Below are 20,534 nucleotides of genomic sequence, written 5' to 3'. Positions count from 1 at the left end.
CCCAACTTTACCTGTGTCCACTTGTATACCTAATCCTGAATTGTACCCCACATCTTTAAAATAAAAAATATATATTTAAAGCAATAAATAAAATTTAAAAAAGAAACAGCAAAAAGAAGAGGCAGTTACCCGTTTCAAGGGAAAATGATGTTGACATGAATAGACTCTTGATAGGAGAGGTAGGACAGGTGTGGGGCTCAGGCCTTAATCCCAGCACTTAGGGAGGCCGAGGCGGGAGGATCACTTGAGCCCAGGTATTGGAGACCAGCCTGGACAACTTAGCAAGACCTCATCTCTACAAAAATTAAAAATGAAAAATCTAACCGGATGGGGTGGCACGAGCCTGTAGTCCCAGCTTCCCAGCAGGCCGAGGAGGGAGGTTCGCTTGAGCCCGGCAGGTTGGGGTTGCAGTGAGCCATCATGGTGCCACTGCACTCTGGCCTGGGCAACAGAGTAAGACCTCCACTCAAAAAAAAAAAAATAGGGGACTTATTTTGAAATAACGTAAGTACTGTTGAACACGAGTATTTTGTGAGCACATTTCTGGGGACTTTGAGTTGCCAGATTCCTAAATGGAGCACATTCACACTGTGAAAAACGCTCAGAACTGCACTATTCTGGCCTCTGCCGTTCTCAGCGGCCTTCCTGGATGCTTGACTGGGCAGCGCCAGGTGGTCTGTGAGAGCTTGTCTCTGGCTCTGCAGGGTGGGGTGGGCTGGGGAGTCGGACATACCAGCAGGCCTGGCATCCCGGCTGGCTCCGGAGCATGGCTGGTCTTTTCTCGAGACCCTTCCCTTGGCGGTCCCAGTGGCAGGAGGGTATATGCTTGCTTCTCCGGGGCATTGGCCACAAGGGGCCTGGCTCGGTGGTGGGACACCCACGGCGGCCCCAGGAGGGAGCCAGTGGAACCCGAGACCTGCCTCTCGGGTGGGTTTCCCGGGTGGTGCTTCCCGTGGGGTTGCGGTGGCAGTGCTTGTCCCGTCTTGTGTCCCATCGGGTCTCCTCTTTGTTCCCAGTGCGAGCTGAGGACGGAGGCGCGTCGGAAAAACCTTCTCATCCTGATTCTGCATTACCTAACCCAAGAAGGGTACGTGGCCTGTGGGAGGGCTCCTCCTCCGCCCTCTGCTGCCCCAGCGCCTGCCATGGAAACCAGGGATCGCCTCCATTGTTAGAGCCGTTTTCTGCGTACAGAAACACTGAGCAGAAGGATGGTGGTTTCCCATGAGTCCCTCCACCGGTTTCTCCTGTGATTAACATCTGGCTGGGGTGTGGTGTGTGGGTTACAATTAATGAGCCAATAGCGATACGGGATTTTTTTTTTTTGTTGGTCAAGGTTGCTTAGGGGGTCATGGCCACCACAGCTTTGACCTCCTGGGCTCGGGTGATCCCTCTGCCTCAGCCTCCTGAGTAGCTGGGACTACAGGCATGCACCACCACGCCCAGCTACTTTTTAAATTTTTTGCAGAGACGAGGTCTTGCTATGCTGCCCGGGCTGGCCTCGGATTCCTAGGCTCAAGTTATCCTCCTGTCTCGGCCTCCCAAAGTGCTAGGATCACAGGGCTGTGCCACCGTGCCCACCTACCTCCTTGAGAACACAAGCACTACGGCAAGGGCTCTGCTGGGTGGGGGAGGGGCAGTGCTGACCCCAGTGTTTTGCAGACCCTCTCTCCACCGTGGGGTCGCTTTTGTCTTCCCATTTCAGCCAGAATGAAAACATTCGGGTTTCAGGCTAACAGCTTGAAAGCTGTTTTTTTCTTCCTTTTCTGAACCAGGGTCTCACTCTGTCACCCAGGCTGGAGTGCGGTGGCACGGTCATGGGTCTTCACAGCTTCAGTCTTCTGGGCTTGGGCAATCCGGCCACCTCAGCACCTGAGTAGCTGGGACTAAGGCATGTGCCACCATGCCCAGCCAATTTTTAAATTTTTTGTGGAGATGGGGATGGTCTCACTATGCTGCCCAGGCAGATCTCGAACTCCCAGCCTCAAGCAATCCTCCTGCCTCGGGCCCCCAAAGCACTGGGATTACCAGCATGAGCCACTGTGCCTGGCTGGGGTCCCTATTTTATACTTGCAGAAACTGAGGCTCAGAGGAGTCAAGGACTGTGGTCAGATCACCGACTCTACATGGGAGGACTTCCCAGGCCTGTTTTGATTCAAAGCCTTCCAATGTCCTTATCCCTTGGCTCCAGTGTTGAAGGTTTGCTTTTGCTTAAGAATTAGGCCAGGCATAGCAGCTCAATCCTATAATCCCAGTACTTTGAGAGACCGAGGCGAGAGGATTGCCTGAGCCTATGGGTTTGAGACCCGCCTGGGCAACTTGGCGAGACCTCACCTCTACAATTAAAAACATAAATTAGCCAGGTGTGGTAGGTAGTACACACCTGTAGTTCCGGCTACTTGGAAGGCTGAGGTGGAAGAATCGCCTGAGCCCAGTGGGTCGATGCTGGGGTGGCCCTGAGTGTGCCACTGCACTCCAGCCTAGGCGACGGAGTGAGATGCCAACTCAAAAAAAAAAAAGAGAATCATGCCAGAAAAATCAAAACATGGCCAGGCACTGTGGTTCATGCCTATAGTCCCAGCACTTTGGGGGGCCCAGGCAAGAGAACTACCTGAGCCCAGGTGTTCGAGATCAGCCTGGGCAACTTGTCAAGACCTCATCGCTACAATAAAAACAAATTTAAAAAATTAGCCAGGTGTGGTGTCGTGCACCTGTAGTCGCAGCTACTTGGAAGACTGAGGCGGAAGGATCATCTGAACCCAGGAGGTCGAGGCTGCGGTGGCTATGAGCATGCCACTGCACTCTAGCCAGGGGGACAGAGTAAGACTGTTTCAAAAAAAGAAAAAAAAAGAAAAGAAAAATCAAAACATGTGCAGGCCATGGTTTCTGAGGGTTTTTTTTTTTTGAATAGTGATCTTTTAAAGTCTTTTAAAGAAAACAAAACCACTGCTGTGGTATTTAAGCATTTTTAAACTATGTAAGTCACTGAAGAATCATGGGGTTTTCTGGCCAAAGTTTTCAATGAATGCACTTGGCACCGGCAGTGACATCGTGGGTCCACACGGGCTTCGTGGCTGAGCCATCTGATCCAGGTTCTCCTGGTGACTGATTGTGTGAGCGCATTAGCTGCAGGGCGTGGCCATTCTCCCCATAACCTTCCTATCAACATCCTGAGAATGACTTTTCCTCACTGGACAGCAACATCCTTAACATGAAAGCAGTTCTCACTGGCCTATCTGGAAGCACATGGTTTCACTGGACACTGGGCGCCGGGCTTCCAGCTTTTGGAGACAGAATGCACATCCCCATGTGACCAGCAGTTGAGCCCGGAGCCACACACTAAGGAGGGTCCAGCCGGCAGCATGGGCCTGGGTCCCCGCTGTGCCTTTCCCTCCCCTTCTGGCAAGTCGGCAACCTGTGCATGGGCAGTGGGTTGCCATGACAGTTCAGTCACCTGAAGAAAGGAGTCCGTGGCAGCGCATGGGGAAGTGCCACGTGTCCATCACCTATGCAGCATGTTCTACGGCACTCCAGCCTGGACAATGCAGTGAGACCCCGACTCCAAATATATATATACATATATATATATGGCACGTTTAGCATGGCACCCAGCAACATGGCATACACCAGCACTTGCTGTTTTCACTGCAAGAAGACAAGATCTGGATTTTATTCTTTTAATGCCCAGCCTGGTTCAGCCAAGGACTGGAAGCATCTGGGTTGTGGGTGTGGCCATTTAGTTCCATCTTTTGATGGAATCTCAGCCCTCCCTGAAGAACCCTGAATCAAAATACCTCAAGAAGCCAGGGCAATGTGGTGAGACCCCTGTCTCTACAAACATCCAAAAACTAGCCAGACATGGTGGCACGTACCTGTAGTCCCAGCTCCAGGGGAGGCTGAGGCAGGAGGATCGTCTGAGCCCAGGAGTTTGAGGCTGTGTTGAGCCATGATCGTGCTACTGCACTCCAGCCTGGGTGGCAGAGGGAGACCCCGACTCAAAAAAAACACAAAAACAAAAACCTCAAGAGAGTGTTTTCCAAGTGTGCATATCACCCCAGCAGAAGTTTCGTAGAGTATTAGGAGCTGTGACATTAAGCTTTTTGTGGCCAGATTAGCTCGACAAACATCGGGTTGAATGAAGGGAAGCGACCCTTTTTCGGGACTCCTCAGGCCACTGACTTCCTGCATGCCGGGACGTCTGTGCCAAAGTTCACAGCACCTGGGGCACTGCAGCCCGGTTCCGCCAAGGAAGCCTCTTTTCTCCGACCATCTTCAGAGGTGCGTTTTCCACGGACACTCTGAGCTGCGGCCTTCGCAGGGTCCTGGCTCTCCCCAAAACCGGTCCCAGGCCTGGGGCAGTGTCAGCGGATGCTCACTTGAGTAGCCACTGAGGAACACACCAGAGTGCAGACAGGGGCAACAGAATCACGAGAGCGTGGGCACAGGCAGTCCCTGGTTTTACTGCAGTGTGTCTGGCATTCTAGAAACTGTATCCGGAAGGAGGCTGTGGCCACGGAACCACCAACCACCGTGGAGTCAGGCCAAGTTCAGCGATCCCTGCACAGACTGCACTTCTGCTTTCTGTCCCCAGGGGGCTCTGCACTGCCGGCCAGGGGCCCTCCGGGGCCTCAATGGTTTTCCCAGACCTGCTGGGAAGGGCACGCGTGTGGAACTACCAAGGGGGTGGATGGTAGGTCCTGGGAGTCTCTCTCTGTTGTCCAGGCTGGAGGGCAGTGGCGCGATCACAGCTCACCACAGCCTTGACCTGCTGGGCTCAAGCACTCCTCCTGTCTCAGCCTCCCAAGTAGCCGGGACTTCAGGTGTGCACCACTACACCCAGCTACTTTTTTTGGTTTATTGTAGAGATGAGGTCTCGCCATGCTGCCCAGGCTGGATGTAGGTCTTTAAAGCAGAGGTCCCCAATCCCTGGGCCATGGACTGGACTGGTACTGTTCCATGGCCTGTTAGGAACCAGGCCACACGACAGGAGGTGAGCGGTGGGCAAGCGGGCTCCGTCTCCTGTCAGGCCAGCAGCAGGATTAAGGTATCGGAAGAGCGTGAACCCTGTGGTGACCAGAGCGTGCGAGGGATCCAGGCTGCGTGCTCCTTATGAGACTGACAGACGTCCATGGAACCAGTCCCTGGTGGCAGCAAAGTTGGGCTGCCACTTTAAAGGACACGTCAGTGCAGGGAAAGAGACCTGCCTTCAAGGAAGTGCTACAGATTCAGAGGATGGAGTCGTGTGGACCGGAATAAACCACCAGGGACGGCTTCATGAACGGGGGACCGAGCTGGACTTGAAAGATACATAGAGCGCGGGAGACAGGGCGGCAGATGGGGACGCGCTGGGCAGAGGCACAGGAAGAAGGGTGGGCGTGAGTGAACACAAAGCCTGGAGGGGGCTGGGTGCGCACAGCGGGTGGCGGCCACCCGGGAAGGGTCCTGGCTGCCGGCTCTGTCCCACGCGTCGTCTTCTCCAGCCTGAGGGATGTCAACGGCGTCCTCGACTCCTCCTGGGTCAGCTTGTGGCACCCACCACCGTCCACTGCAGCACGCCACAGCCCACTCTGCACAGCACTGCTGCAGCAGGACACTACCACCGCCAGCGACCACTTATCGACACCGAACCGCCTGCTACTGCCCAGGACACTCCCTCTTGCCGGTGACCACTCATCAACACAACACTGCCCACTACAACAGAATTCTGCCCACCACTGCCGGCCGACTGCCCCTGAAGTCCTGTCCCGTCTCTGGCGGGGTAAGAACCCCACAGCCAGCTCAGAGCTCATTCCAGCTCAGTGTGACAGGAACACACAGAAGCAGTGCTGTCCCCTGACCAATGGGTTCCGGAAACCTGAACCTGCAGCCACCTATTCTTGTAACTTTTCAGTCAAAACTCTACGACCTTGGAAAGAATTCAGCGTGTCATGTGGGGTCAGGAAAGGTCAGGGGAAATCTGCCCTGCACACGCCCCGTTCCTTCCTCCCTCCCTCCCTGCCTCTTTTTCACAGAGTCTCACTCTGTTGCGCCCGGCCCTACGCTGATTTTAAAGGAGCTGCAGACCGTGGCCAGGTGGTGATACTCAACTTATGTGCACACATGTATGTATTTAGTCATTTAAAAACTTATGGGAGAGAGAAATTGTTAGTCATCTCTGAGTGGTAGAATTGTCTTTTGATGTATTGCTATTTTCAAGTTTTGTCTTAAACATGCGAGACAAAATCTTTTATTTATTTATTTTATTATGAGTTAGTCTCACTCTGTCACACAGGCTGCAGTGCAGTGGCCAACTGCTCACAGCCACTGCAGCCTCGACCTGCTGGGCTCAGGCGATCCTTCCGCCTCAGCCTCCCGAGTTGCTGGAACGACAGGCTCGTGCCCCCACACCCGGCTAATTTTTTGATCGTAGAGGTCTCGCCGTGTTGCCCAGGCTGGTCTCGAACCCCTGGGCCCAGGCAATCTTCTTGTCTCGGCCTCCCAAAGTGTTGGGATTACAGGCTGAGCCACCGTGCCTGGTTGACAAAAACTTACTAGCAGAAAATCAATTGAGCTTTTTTTTCTGTGAGCCAGGTCCCAGGATCCCCCCACAGGTGCACCTTCAAGTGCAAGTGCAAGCGTTCCACGGGAACCTGCACGTTCACGTACTGCTTTTCTCCGCCAGGTGGCGGCATGGCTTGTCAAAAACGCCCGTGCAGTGCAGCCGCTGGCGGAAGTGGGGCCCCGGTTGGACTGACAACAAACGGGACTGACAAACGCGCTCTCCGGTGGTCAGTGCGCGTCCACGTGTCAGGGGCTTGCTTTACAGAAGCCTGACGAGACGTCAGCAGCACAGACGCTGACTGACTATCGTCACCTGGCCGTGGTCTGCAGCCCCTTTAAAATCAGCTTGGGGCCGGGCACAGCGGCTCACCCTGTCATCCCAGCACTCTGGAGGCCGAGGCGAGAGGATTGCCTGAGACCAGACAACGTGGCGAGACCTTGTCTCTCCAATGAATCCATAAGTCAACTGGGCGTGGTGGCACACACCTGTCGTCCCAGCTACTCAGGAGGCTGAGGCGGAAGGATGGCCTGAGCCCAGGAGGTCAAGGCTGCAGCATCTGTGATCCTGCCACTGCACTCCAGCCTCAGCAACAGAGTGAGACTCCTACTCCAAAAACAAAAAAAAAAAAAAGGAGGGAAATACCTTTCAAGGTCGTTAGAAATAATCATGGCCACTCTTTTTTTTTGTAGTCTCCACTCTGTCGCCCAGGCTGGAGTGCAGTGGCACACTCAGCCACCCCAGCATCGACCTGCTGGGCTCTGGTGATCCTTCTGCCCCAACCTTCCGAGTAGCCGGGACTATAGGAGCGCGCTACCATACCCAGCTAATTTTTTAAAAATTTGTTGAAGAGACGAGGTCCCGCCAAATTGCCCAGGCTGGTCTCGAACCTGTGGGCTCAAGCAATCCACTCGCCTCGGCCTCCCAAAGTGCTGGGATGACAGGCTGAGCCACTAAACATGGCCATGGCCACTCTTTTAAGGCAGCTCAATCTTCCAACGGACCTGAATCTGGTGCAGGGCCGAGGGAAGAATAAAAAGTAATGTCCCATCTTTCTCCCCTCCTGGATTCAAACCAAAGTGAAGAACCTTGAACCTGCAGCACAAATTCTTCACCCGACGTCCTCAGCTGAGCCCTTGACACTGGATGTGAATTTGCAATTTGCACACTTTCCATGGGGCAGTGTTGGTTTTAAAAAACTGCCAACCGAAATAACAAACAAAACGAATAACAACTAAAAATGAAGACCTGTGGAGCTGTTCTGCTTTCAGGACCTTGAGACAAAGCCCGGCTTCTGGTACTAAGCCCACTGACATGGGCCAGCGCCACGGTGGGACAGGTTGGAGGTGGCAGTGAGGAGGCCGCGCTGAGGACGTCCAATGTGTGACCCACTGAGCACTTGCTGAGACAAGCATCACGCACAAGTGGAAGCTGCCGTCTCATCCCGCGCTTGCGTGAGGCTCTCAGCTGGCTTGTTCACGTGAGCGACCACAGGGACGGCGAGCCTCGCTTCCAGGGTTGGATTCAGCCTTCATCAGTGGCCGAATGTTACCTAAACTGAAAACTGGAGAGGTCAGGGTCACCAATTTGGGCAAATACCCATCTCGGGCTCAAAATGGGTCCAGGTGAATCACAAGACATTTTCTCTCTTTTTTGTTTTTTAAGTCGGAATCTCACTCTGCCACCCAGGCTGGGGTGCAGGGGCACGTTCACAACCTCGCAGCTTCCACCTGCTGGGCTCAGGCAATCCTTCCATCTCAGCCTTCCAGATAGCTGGAACTGCAGGTGTGCGCCTCCACACCCAGCTAATTTTTTGGTTTATTGTAGAGACTAGGTGTTACCCAGTTGCCTAGGGGGGTCTCGAACCCCTGAACTCAGGCAGTCCTCTCGCCTCTGCCTCCCAAAGTGCTAGGATGACAGGCGTGAGCTGCTGTGCCCGGCACACAAGACATTTTCTTAGATGATTTATTTCTTTGACCTTTAAGCACTTCCAAAACGTTTGGGCAGTGACATCACCAGGATAAGCACGCAGCACTGAGGCAACGGCTCTAATGAGTGTCTGGACACACGTGATGTTTGTGGGGCCTCTGCTCTGTAGGTGAACCTTGGATATATGCGCAAGCTTCCCCAGTGCCCTGTCTGATGGAGCCCACCCTCTGTGGCTGTGATGCCTGTTGCCCCCTGATTCTTTGTACCTGGAGTTAATCTTTGTTTTCTTCTGTGAAACCGGCAGATACATCGATACAGCCAATGCTTTGGAGCAAGAAACCCAGCTGGGGCTACGGCGCTTTGAAGTTTGCGACAACATCGACCTTGAAACCATTTTGATGGAATATGAGAGCTATTATTTTGTAAAATTTCAGAAGTACCCCAAAATTGTCAAGAAGGCATCAGACACAGGTATGTGGCTGTTTTCTAGAATAAGCTTGGTCTCCTCCTTAAGATCTGCACCTCTTCCTTGTATGGAGACCTTCACCCTGCACCAAAAGAGTGGACCAGGACCTTGTAGCCGCTCCAACCCCGGAGGACTGCTGACACGTGCTGACTGGACACCATGTCTCTCTGATCATGTTGGCATGTGCTGGGGGCTGTCTTCAGAGCAAAACCCCAAGGATCGCAGGGACATTCTAGGAGATGAGCTCGACTTTGCTGTAGGGACAGAAAGAGCCGTGGGGAGAGGGCGCACGACAGAGACTTCTGCTTGTGAGGGAGACCCACTGTCTACCTTGAAAACAACAAGAGAATGGGCACCGGGGAGCCGAGAGCTCATGCATAGATAATGAAGTGCTTCTAAAAGCTCTCAGTCCCGATCGATAGAATGCAAGGACCGGTCCAGCCCCAAGTCGGCGAGGCTGGCTGGAGGAGGCCTGATGCGAGGCTGCGCTTCCTGGCAGTGTCGACCCAGAGCCCACAAGTAGGGAAGTGATTACAGACCGGGGAGGCCACCGTCCTGTTGACAGGCCTCGCTCAGCCACAGACCCCAACGTTTCACAGAGGGACCCAGGGGCCAAGAGTGGCATCCACTAAACACAGCCTGGCCTGGACGGCCTCAGTGGGGTCTCATCTGTGCTCCCTCCCAGGAAGGGCTCAGAGCGTGGCTTCTGTGGTGGCTTGTTGGCCCTGGGTCTGGGAGAGTGTGGGCGCCTGGCCATCGTACCATCGCACTGCCTGGGATGTGGTCTCACTCCTGGGTGGCTGGTCTCACCTACTTGATGCCACATTCTCCCGTGATATCGGATGTGGTATCTTTATTTAGTTTTTATTTTATTTTTATTTTTTGAGTTGGTTTCTCACTCTGTCATCCAGGTTGGAGTGCAATGGCAAAATCATGGCTCACCACGGCCTCGACCTCCCGGGCTCAGGCAATCCTCCTGCCTCAGCCTCCTGAGTAGCTGGGACTACGGGTGTGCACCACCATGCATGGCTAACTTTTTGTTTTTTTTGTATAGATGAGGTCTCACCAGGCTGCATGGTATCTTTACTTTAAAGTAACCATGCAGAGTGTGACCAGGTGTTCCCTGCTGGGCTCACGCATTCCTGGTGTCCCATGCAAAAGGATGTCAAGTTCACAGAAACATAATGAAATGGCAGCTGCAAAGCTGGTCCACCCCAGCCTCACCCCCAGGGTCGAGGCTTCCCACCCAGTTGACAGCCGACGCCTCTGGGTCCTTTTCTGTGGGGTCTGTCAGGGGCTGACTCCTCTCCAGGTGAGGCCAGCGCAGAGCCTTGATCCCAATAGGCCACAGCGCAGATGCCGAGAGTGCTGTGAAAGGAGTTCACCCTGCCTCCGCGCCACTCCCTCACACGCTAAAGTCTCTTTCCTTCAATCTTTGTTCTGTCACAGCAGAAAATAATCGGCTACAGAGAAGTGGAGGGAAGGCCAGAAGGTGAGTGATGGAATTCGACCTGGTCAACCAGCCCTGGTGTTCACGGGCTCCCTTTCCAGAAGCTTCTCTGGGCGCTCCATCACTGTCTCCCAACAACACTGATGGCAGTCACGTGACCACACAGGCCCCAGGCGGGCCCCTTGGTCACAGCATCTGGGACTGGGGCCAATGTCCATCCGCTCTCCTGGCCTTCCCATGTGTTGAGGACACTGTCTTTCCAGGCCACGTGATGGGACATGTGTGGACCCAGAGGTTAGAGGACTCTGGTCCTGCCTCAGCTCTGTTGCCGGCAGGCCCGCGGCTTCTGACAGCCCGAGAGATTCAGGCCTACAGGCAGGGATGGGAAAGGCCCAGGTGTAGGGGGCTGCTGCTGGACCTTGGCATCCATGGGATTTTGCTGGTGTAGGAAGGCCTGGGCCTCAGGGGAAGGGGAAAGGGGGCTTCCCACAGGGGCCACACACCCAGTCAGGAATTGAGCCACATTTAAAAAAAGTTGAAATGCTATTAGAAAACAAAAAACTTGGGCCAGGTGTGGTGGCTCACACCTGTAATCCCAGCACTTTGGGAGGCCAAAGCAGGAGGATCACTTGAGCCCAGGGGTTCAAGACCAGCCTAGGCAACATAGTGAGACCCTATCTCTACAAAAAAATTTGAAGATTAACCAAGCATGTTGGCGCATGCCCATAGTCCCAGCTACTTGTGAGACTGAGTCAGGAGGGTCAACTGAGCCCAGGAGGTCGAGGCTACAGTGAGCTGTGATCATACTACTGCATTCCAGCCTGGGCGACAGAGTGATACCTGACTCAAAAAAAGAAAACTCGGCTGATGTCACAGCAACTGACAAGGCTCTCAGGAGGTGAATCCTCTAGGCCCACTCGTTCCCTTGTCTCCAGCCTCAGAAGGAAGGGACAGGGACCCACCCAGGGCTGCAGAGGCCGCCGAGCCCTGCATGCCTCACGGTGTCTTGCTGATACCCGCCTCAGCCACCTCGGCTTCGTGTTGCTTCCTTTTCTTTCTTTTCTTCTCAGAGACAGTGTCTTGCTCTGTCGTCCATGCTGGAGTGCAGTGGCACGATCATAGATCAGCCTCAAACTCTAGGGCTCGAGCCATCCTCCCGCCTCAGCCTCCCAAGTAGCTGGGTCTGCAGGCATGCTCCACCACACCCAGCTACTTTTTGTATTTTTTGTAGAGAAGTGGTCTCACTAAGTCACCCAGGCTGGTCTCGAACTCCTGGACTCAAGCGATGCTCATGCCTTGGCCTCCCAAAGTGCTGGGATGACAGGCTTGAGCCCCGTGCCTGGCCCCTCGTGTTCCTTGCTTGCGCGGGAGGCCTCCTTCTTTCCTGAGGCCTTTCCCTGGCTCAACGGAGGGGACTTGCCCTTAGGGCTTGAAGGCCCTGGCAGGAGGGTGGAAGCCATATGGGCGAGGAAGACCAGAGAGGGTGAGGTGGCCCCCAGGAGGGGCGGGGTGGGCCGGGAGGGGCCTCCAGGAGGGGCGGGTTTCTGGCCTGCCCTTGGAAGACCCCAGAATGGCCTGTGGAGGCTGGGCAGGGCTGTGGGGGGCTGGTGCAGAGAGAGGGCCGTGGCGGGCACCTGCAGTTTCCCAGCACTTTCTCAAGCATGCTGGCTCGTTTGCTGGCCTCAAGGTAAGTGGTTGGACAATCTCTCCCGAGGTCTGTGTTCTCCCCTCAGGGTGGCCGGCAGCGGCTGTCACAACCTTCCCAAGCTCCACCTGCAGAGGCCACGTTCCAGGACCACGGCGGGGAAGGCAGGCCACGCCACATCCCCCACCAAGGAGCCCCCTCGACAGGTCAGAGGACTTGGCTTGCTGCACCGGGTGACACCCAGAGAGACAGCCATGTGTGCTTGTTTCTCAAGGACCTGTGCTTCCCAAGGGCCGTGTGGCTGGACTGAAGTGTGTTTTCCTTCCAGGGCGCTGGGTCAAAACCACAGACAAGCCCCCCAGCTCTTGGTACTCTCTAAGCAGAGTGGGAGGACCCCTCCCTCCGCTCTCCCAGGCCTGGGTGCTAGACACGGCCAGGCAGGGATGAGGCCACCCATGGGGTTATCTCCCTTTAGGGACCTGCTGCCTGGCCTGGGCACTCCAGGACCTCCCTGCTCCCCCCGCCGACTTGTCACCTCTTTCCCCAGGACTTGGCCGACAACCCTCGCCCCGAGGGGGCTGACTTTGGTTTGAACATATCAAGAATCGGCAAAGACAGCAGAGAGGAAAGCACTCGCCCACGGCGGGTAGGTGGTGCTCAGGAGCCTGAACCAGAGAGCGAGATTCTTTTTTTCTTCTTTTTGGCATGAAATTGTAAAAAAAAGACATGATTTCTGCCAAACAGGAAAGTTAACATGTGACAACTGAGGGTTGGCCATGAGGTAAGCTGGGAGGAGCCTTGGATGAGGATTCTGAACAGGGTTCTGGCCAGATTCAGAACAGGGTTCTGGCCAGGTGTGGTGGTTCATGCCTGGGATCCCAGCCCTTTGGGAGACCGAGGCAGAAGGATTGCCTGAGCCTAGGGGCTCGAGACCAGCCTGGGCAACTCGGTGAGACCCCGTCTATATCTCAACAAATAAAAAATTGACAAATAAAAAAATTAGCCAGGCATAGTGGTGCGTGCCTTTCTTCACAGCTACGCAGGAGGCTGAGGTGGGAGGACTGCCTGAGCCCAGGAGGTTGAGGCTGCGGTGGCTGTGAATGTGCCACTGCATTCCAGCCTGGTGGACGGAGTGAGACCCAGACTCAGAAAGAAAAAAAGCAAAAAACGGGCTCTGGTCTGGAGTCTCTTTCTTGAAGAATGTTCTGGAATGAGCCGCCCATCTCTGAGGGACTCTGTGGCCTCCTCTGCAAACTGTGGGGCTGGAGGAGCCTGCTTCCAGCATTCCTTCCCGCGAAGACGTCCCATGACGTCTGCATCCGGGCGCTGTCGTGCCCTGCCAGCCAGCTGTCAGTGGCATCCCTGTCCTCCACTGGCGTGGAATTTGGGGCAGATCATGAGGCCTCAGCCCGCACAGGGCTGATCTTGTCCTGGAGGAATGCGTCTTCCTTTTAAATAATGAATCTCACGTCCAGGGGTTTGTTTATTCCTTCTTTTTTAGTTGGGGTCGTCCTCTGTCGCCCAGGCTGGAGTGCAGTGGCACGATCACAGCTCATCGCCGCCTTGACCTCCTGGGCTCAAACGATCCTCCTGCCTCAGTCTCCTGAGTAACTGGGACTACAGGCATGCACCACCATGCCAGGCTAATTATTGTATTTTTTGTAGAGATGAAGTCTCGCTGTGCTTCCCAGGCTGGTTTCAAGCTCCTGGGCTCATGTGATCCTCTCGCGTTGGCCTCCCAAAGTGCTGGGATTACAAGCGTGAGCCACCACACCCCGCCTGTGTTTTGGCACACATCCTTGCTTTTCCTCCCACCTCTAGGGGAGACAGGGAGGCCTCGGAAGGAGCATGGCTTGGGAGATGGTTATCTGGGTTTGAATGCTGGCCTTAAATCCCTTGTTAGCTGTGTGGCCCTGGGTTCAGCCCTCAGCTTCTCTGGACTTTCCTGCACATCTGTGAAGCTAGGATGTCACGCCCGACTAGCAGTGGTGTGTTGTGTTACCGAAACGCCGGGGCTCCAGCAAGGTCCCGGGGCTCGCAGCGCTGGAAGACGAGGGCCAAGACGCGTGTTGCCTGGGAAGGCTTTTAATTGGTGATGTTGGCCAAGGAGAACCACAGACCAGCTCACAGCTGTCTCCTGGGCGACTGAAACTGGGGGCTTATAAAGCGGGAGGGGCAGCACCCGCTGCGGGGGTAGGGGCGCTGTGTTGAGCGGCTCTCTCGGATGCCACGTCCTGGTGAGTGTGGGAGCTCGTCTGAGGGTCGGTCTCCTGAGGCAGAACTCGGACGAGGCACGTATGAGTTTTAAGTTTTGAGACCAGGAGCGTCAATTTCTGTGTTTATTCAAAACTCTACGAGTATCGGCTTTCTGGGCAAGTGGGCTGGGGTCATAAGAATTAGAAATAAGCCTCCGGAAGGACTTGTCCACGCATCCTGTCCCAGGCTCTCTACGGACTGGGCGACTGCAACCAGTGGGAGGGCCAGGGTCAGGCTTGTGCCCGGACTTCATCCCGCGGGCATGGTGTCTGAAAAGGACAAGACCAAACTGGGGAAACCGTCCCGCAGGGAGACAGCCGCACGTGTTGGGCCTGGGAAGTGCCCGTGCGGCTCTGTGGGTGCCCCCTCATTCTGGAACGTGCTTGCTGTTGTCCCAGAGTGCCCCGCTCGAGGGAGTCCTCTTGGTCACCACCGGGCAGGTTTGCCCTGTATCCCAGGGTCCGGAAACGTGGGCTGGGCCGTGAGGCCAGGCTGCTGAGCAGAGCCTGGGCATGCATCCTCGTGGTGTGAGTGACACTCCTCCCTCCCAGGGTCGAGTCGTGGACTTCCGGGAGCTGCTCACAGACGCCATCAAGGGAGCCACCGGTGACCTTGCCTTGAACACGCTTGACCGTGACCCTGACCCCTCCGTAAGTGGCTAAGGCGTGATGGTCCTCTTCTGGGTGACCTTGAGACCAAGTCCCAGCTCTCATCCCACCACCGTCCATCACCCCGAGACCCACGCCCGTGTCCCGCCCTTGGTGCCGGAGCAGTGCTGTGACACGTGCCTGTCTGTCTACCCTCAGGAGCAGTTGCTGAAGCCTCTGAGTGCATTCACGGGCATGAACAGCGAGATGAGGGAGCTGGCGGCTGTGGTGAGCCGGGTACGGGCCATGCTCAGCTCACAGACCCATGGGGCGGGGCGGGCCGGGCTTGGGCGCTGCGGGCTGCTTTTATTAATAATAATAAATATGATCATTTATTTATAAAGTGCCCCCCTTGCGAAGGCACGCATATTGTTTAGAGGCGCAGTAATGCATGATAAATAAATTATAGAATCGTAAAAGTACGACATGAAAAGCCCACCATCTCGCAGCGGAGGCCAAGAAAAGCAAGAGAAAAAAACCAGGAGTGCGGGGACGGGTGAAAGGTTTCGTGGCTGAGCCAAGAGTGGTGAGGGCTAACCTCTTGGAGGAGGAAGGAGCGTCGACATCCTGCATAAAAGGGACAGGACGGCCAGGCACGGTGCTCACGCCTGTCATCCCAGCACTTTGGGAGGCCGAGGCGGGAGGATCACTTGAGCCCAGGTGTTCAAGACTAGCCTGGGCAACATAGCAAGACCTCGTCTCTACAAAACAAAAAGTAAAAAAATTAGGTGGGTGTGGTGGCATGCACTTGTAGTTCCAGATACTCAGGAGGCTAAGGCAGGAGGATCACCCAAGCCCAGGAGGTCAAGGTCGCAGTGAGCGTGAGCATGTGCCACTGGCCTCTAGCCTGGGTGACAGAGTGAGACCTCGACTCAAAAAATATATGTATAAGTAAAAGTCCAAGCCTGCAAATAGAAATGTCAGGGGCTGATGACCCCATTACTGAAAACGTCTGAAAAACAAGATCAGTAGGAAAGGTTCTCCCGTCCAGACCTTGACACTTCTGGCGTGCCCTGGAATCGGATGACAGTGAGCTTGGCAGTGAGCGGCACGGGCCTTGCAATCGGCCGGCCTGTGCTCGAGTTCTAGGAACTCCCCCTCCTGGCAGCATGACCCTGGGCACGTTCCTGGGGAATAGAACAGGCTCCTGAGCTCTAGGGCACTTTCCCAGCCTCCAGGGACTCCTCAACTGGAGACCAGACTGAGGCAGGCTCAGAGCAGCGTGGAAATGGCCCAAGGCCATGCCGCTCCTCCAAGGGGCTCTGGTCTTTCGGTCTCTGCGGCCTGGCGGGTGTTTCCCGCACACCCATCGCAGGTCAGGCGCGTGCTGGGGCTGGAGGTCCATGGAGACACATTGGACGTGTACGGGCCTGCAGAGTCTTGTCCCACAGGCAGCGTGTGCTTGGGGAGCATGGCGGGGCGGCATGTTCCCCCGACAGCTGGGGGCAGTGCTGGGAGGAGACCACAGGGAACAGCTGCGGGAAGACAGCAGGGAGGTGCCCTGGGAAGGCACACTGGAGACCCTGTGAGGCTGGAACGGGCGCTGGCCAGCCATGTGGGGGCGGAGAGCGGGGCAGCGGCTGGAGGAGCGAGGGCTCCTGGGGAAGGGCAGACAGCAGAATCCAGGGTCAGCCCCGGCCTGCAGGGGCACGGCCTTCAAAGCGCATCCCAGGGCAGCGGTGCCTCAGGTGCACGGGGACAGCTTATTCCCGTGACGGGGAGGTGGGCGGACAGCAAAGAAGCAGCGGGGAGCCTGGCTGTGAGGTTTACAGGGGAGGGGCCAGGTGCTGAGCTGGGCTGAGTCGCAGGTGCCTGAGAAAGCAAAGCGTTCTTCATGGCCACAAGTCGGTCCTCCCGTGTCTGCGTGCAAGAGGGCAACGTGACCCACCAGGCAAGAGCTATGGGGGGATGTCGCCTGGTGTGGCTCCAGCTAGGACCCTTTCTGTGTGCCCCTGGGGTGGGTGTCCTGCCCCTTGCTGGAACGCTTGCAGCGATGGAGAGCTTGCCAGCCAGGAGGCAGGCAGTTCCGTTGAGCTCTGACGGGTGACTTTGGAGTGACATAAGGAGGAACTCCATTGGGAAAGTAAACCCTACCTTGTGGAACTCTAAGAAATGTTGCCACGCTCTCTGGATACCTCAAATGCCAGGAGAGGTGAACCTTCTTCGCGTGCCAAGATTTCCCCAAGAAGGGCCCTGATGATGAAGTCGGTAGCTGGTGACCTGCACATGGGTCCTGGCTCTAAAGACTGCCTGGGAGTTGGGCATGAGGCTCACGCCTGTAATCTCAGCACTTTGGGAAGCAGAGGTGGAAGGACTGCTTGAGGCAAGGCGTTGGAGACCAACCAGGGCAACGTGGCGAGACCTCATCTCTATAAAAACACTAGCCAGGCATGGTGGTACACAGGCAGTCCTAGCTCCTAGCTCCCAGGGAGGCCGAGGTGGAAGGATCACCTGAGCCCAGGAGGCTGAGGCCGCAGTGAACCGTGAGCAAATCGCAGCACTCCAGCCTGGGCGACAGAGTGAGACGCCAACTCAAAAAAAGAAAAGTAAAAGACAGTGTGGGAAGACCAAGTCCCTTCTCTGTCATCCCCTCAAGAGCGGGTCACACATTTAAGCCCAGGTGTAAGGAGTTTCTCTACCAAAAGGAACTGAGCGGGAAGCAGGGGCAGGCCCAGGCGTCTCGTAAGCATTTGGAAGATGCATCGATATTACAGAACCACAGGCAGGTCTTGCTTCTTAAACCATTAAATACATAGGAAGATGGTCCCCAGGTTTGTCCAATGGTCTCTCGGAGGTCTCAGAAAGAGCCTTTTTTTCTTTTACTGTAACACTAGATACCTCAGCCTGCCTTGGCCAGCTCCTACCCGAGCAGGCCCGAGCGCCCGTTAGAGGCCTCCTGTGAAACCGAAGTGCGGAGACTGTGAATCAGTCCTCAGGAAAGGCCGCCTCAACTGCCGGCCTGAGACGCGGCTCGAGGCCTCTGCTCCAGTCGGCCGGCTTCCCCAGGTTGTGCCGAAGCGATTCCGCCTGCCAGAAGCGGGTTGCTCACTGGGGAAAGCGAGAAATTGGTTTCAGAGGAGCATTATCTCTTTCATGCCACAAACTAAGAGCGAGTGCGAGATCAAGGAACAGGAGGGAGGCGGGCTGGCTGGGAACTGTGCCCGCCATGAAGGCAACTGCAGTTTGAAGGCACATCCCGCGGCTTCTTTAATCAGGGCCACACATCAGTGTGGCTTGCAATGGACCCGGGACAGGTCCAGTCCATTGTTAGAAGGTTTTGTTTTCCCATTCCCCCCTTGAAAAGTGCTGTCAGTATCTTCTTCAGGGAAAGCCACTGAGCGTTTTCTTAGCATGCCCTGGGTGAGTGAACCTGGCACAGCAAGGTGTTCACAGACACGCGCCTCTTACAGGAGCCGTTGCGCCCCGGACCCCCCTGCTGTGACCCAGCGTTCTGCTGCTCCTCTGTCTGTGGGAGGAGGGTGGAAAACAGCGGCCTGAACAGCACGATCACATGTGCCTTGCAGGACATTTACCTCCACACTCCGAACGTGAAGTGGGACGACATTGTGGGACTCGACGCAGCCAAGCAGTTGGTGAAGGAAGCCATTGTGTACCCCACACGGGTAAGGACGGGCGCCTTGGGGGTCGTGTCTGCTCATTATTCGCTGGGCAAGCCATGCGCCAGGCACCCACTGGGAAAGGAAGGGTATCGACGGGGTAACATTTGGGTTGCAATACTTGCCAACGCGGGCGCACTGCGACCTGGCCCACCCTGGCCAGCTTAAAATTATGGCACAGTTGGTTCAAGACAGGTGTCCGGTCCGGTGAAACGTTAAGGTCCAGGACTCTGCAATAGGCTTGACTTGGTATGTGGGTTCCAATGAGCCCGCCTCCGTAAAAATATGCTCGCTGTAGTCAAAATACCTCCCCTTGGAGAGGGCTCTCTCTGTTTCCACAGATCATCCCCTTCACCCCTGTGTTATCTAGGGCTGGGCTTCTGGCTGGTGGAAAAGACCAGACAGCCCCTTCCAGGGTGGTGGCCAGCGGGGCTGCATGCTGTGCTCAGTACTTATTACTGGCAGCTCACAGAACAGGTGGAAAAATAGAAGATAGCCTCTTCATGCTTGATTCACAAGTGGGGTGATGAGAGGTCAGGGTGCTGCTTAGCTTTTGCTATATGACAGGTACCCCACAACTTAGGGCCTGGAGCCAGCACTCACTCACTAGTTTGCAGTTCTGTGTGTGGGCAGATTGGGCTGGGCTTAGCTGGGCCGGCTCATCCTCTTCCACATGCTGGTATGGTCCAGGCTCAGTCACGTGTCTGAACTCATTCACATGCCTGGGATCAAGCACGTGCCGGGACTCGGTCCTGGGTCTGGGCTCAGTCACATGCCCAGGCCATAAGCCAGAGGGACCAGAAGAGATGGAGAAATTGGGATGACCAGGACTCTCCCCACGTGGCCTCTGTCCTCCAGCAGGCCGTACACATGGTGACAGAGGGTTCCAGAAAGAGGCAAGACAGGGCGAGTCCTTCGCGTAAGCACAGTCACGCCTCTCCTCACATGTCTTACGTTTTCGAGTCTCTTGTCTTGGCTGTGTCCCACTGGCCAAGGTCGCAGGCCAACCCCAATTCACGAGTTGGAGAAATGGACTCCTCTCTTTGACAGGGGAGCGCAGATCCTCTGTCCCATTTTCTGAAACCTGCTGTTGTTGAATAACCCGTTTATTATTGCCTCTGAGCCTGCGCAGCCCCTGGCTTTTGGTGCTTTGTTCTAAGAACACAAAATCAATACCTGGGGACACTTTTCCCCCTCTTTGTTCCCATGTTCAGACACAGGGTAAGAAACACACTGGTGTTCAAAGTCAACAGAAATGTACTCACCTCCTGCCAAGGGAAGCCACAGCCTGAACTTCTAGGAAGGTAGAATACCTCACTGACACTCCCTGGCTGCGCCGTCCCCACGGTCTGACGCTCCAGGTGTGAGGGCGGTGAGGCATGACCACAGCATTCACAAGAAGCTAATGGCCGGTTGTGATCTTACTCTCATTCTTGCCCCACCCCATTCCCTACCAACCGAGCCCACCCCCTACCCAGATTGTTTGAATTTGAGCTAACAGGAGAGACCCATTGAAGCCTAGGTGTGTCCTCTTTGGAGTCAGGGTCTTGGAGGGTGTTTGCCACCCAGCAGTCCCAGCTGCTGACACAGGCCTCACCAGGGCTTGTGTGCGACTCACTTTCACCTCTACTAGAGGGTTCTAGCCTTTTTTTTTTTTTTGAGTCAGAGTCTCACTCTGTTGCCCAGGTTGGCGTGCAGTGGCACACTCACGGCCACCACAGCCTCAGATCCTTCTGCCTCAGCCTCCCAAGTAGCTGGAACTACAGGCATGCACCACCACACCTGGCTATTTTTTGATTGATTGTAGAGACGAGATCTCGCCATGCTGCCCAGGCTGGGCACAGGCGTCCTCTCACCTCTGTCTCCCAAAGTGCTGGGATTCCAGGTATGAGCCCCCATGCCTGGCCAGCGCTAGTCTTTACCTTAAAGTCTGTGCCTGCCTACACAATTCGGGAATTGCTGAGTGTGCAGCAAGCAGAGCTCTGGGGG

At 55.4% G+C, this 20,534-nt stretch overlaps 1 protein-coding gene across 1 annotated transcript in view; it reads left to right on the top strand.

Annotated features, from left to right (window-relative positions):
• Positions 1-1,022: 1,022 nt before the first annotated feature.
• Positions 1,023-20,534, top strand: part of KATNAL2 (katanin catalytic subunit A1 like 2) — a 41,372-nt gene continuing 21,860 nt past the window's right edge. The window contains exons 1-8 of the mRNA XM_008049688.1: positions 1,023-1,087; positions 8,769-8,935; positions 10,380-10,422; positions 12,114-12,231; positions 12,573-12,671; positions 14,833-14,931; positions 15,088-15,165; positions 18,453-18,551. Coding sequence (XP_008047879.1) covers positions 8,863-8,935; positions 10,380-10,422; positions 12,114-12,231; positions 12,573-12,671; positions 14,833-14,931; positions 15,088-15,165; positions 18,453-18,551 — 609 coding nt within the window. The 5' untranslated portion in view covers positions 1,023-1,087; positions 8,769-8,862. The remainder of the gene's footprint in view (positions 1,088-8,768; positions 8,936-10,379; positions 10,423-12,113; positions 12,232-12,572; positions 12,672-14,832; positions 14,932-15,087; positions 15,166-18,452; positions 18,552-20,534) is intronic.

This window comes from Carlito syrichta, unplaced genomic scaffold (assembly GCF_000164805.1).
Source record: "Carlito syrichta isolate Samal-C Ts95f unplaced genomic scaffold, Tarsius_syrichta-2.0.1 Scaffold135982, whole genome shotgun sequence".
In the NCBI taxonomy this organism is placed as follows: domain Eukaryota; kingdom Metazoa; phylum Chordata; class Mammalia; order Primates; family Tarsiidae; genus Carlito; species Carlito syrichta.
The sequence above is the reverse complement of the archived record's forward strand: the minus strand, read 5'-3'. Positions and strand labels throughout refer to the sequence as shown.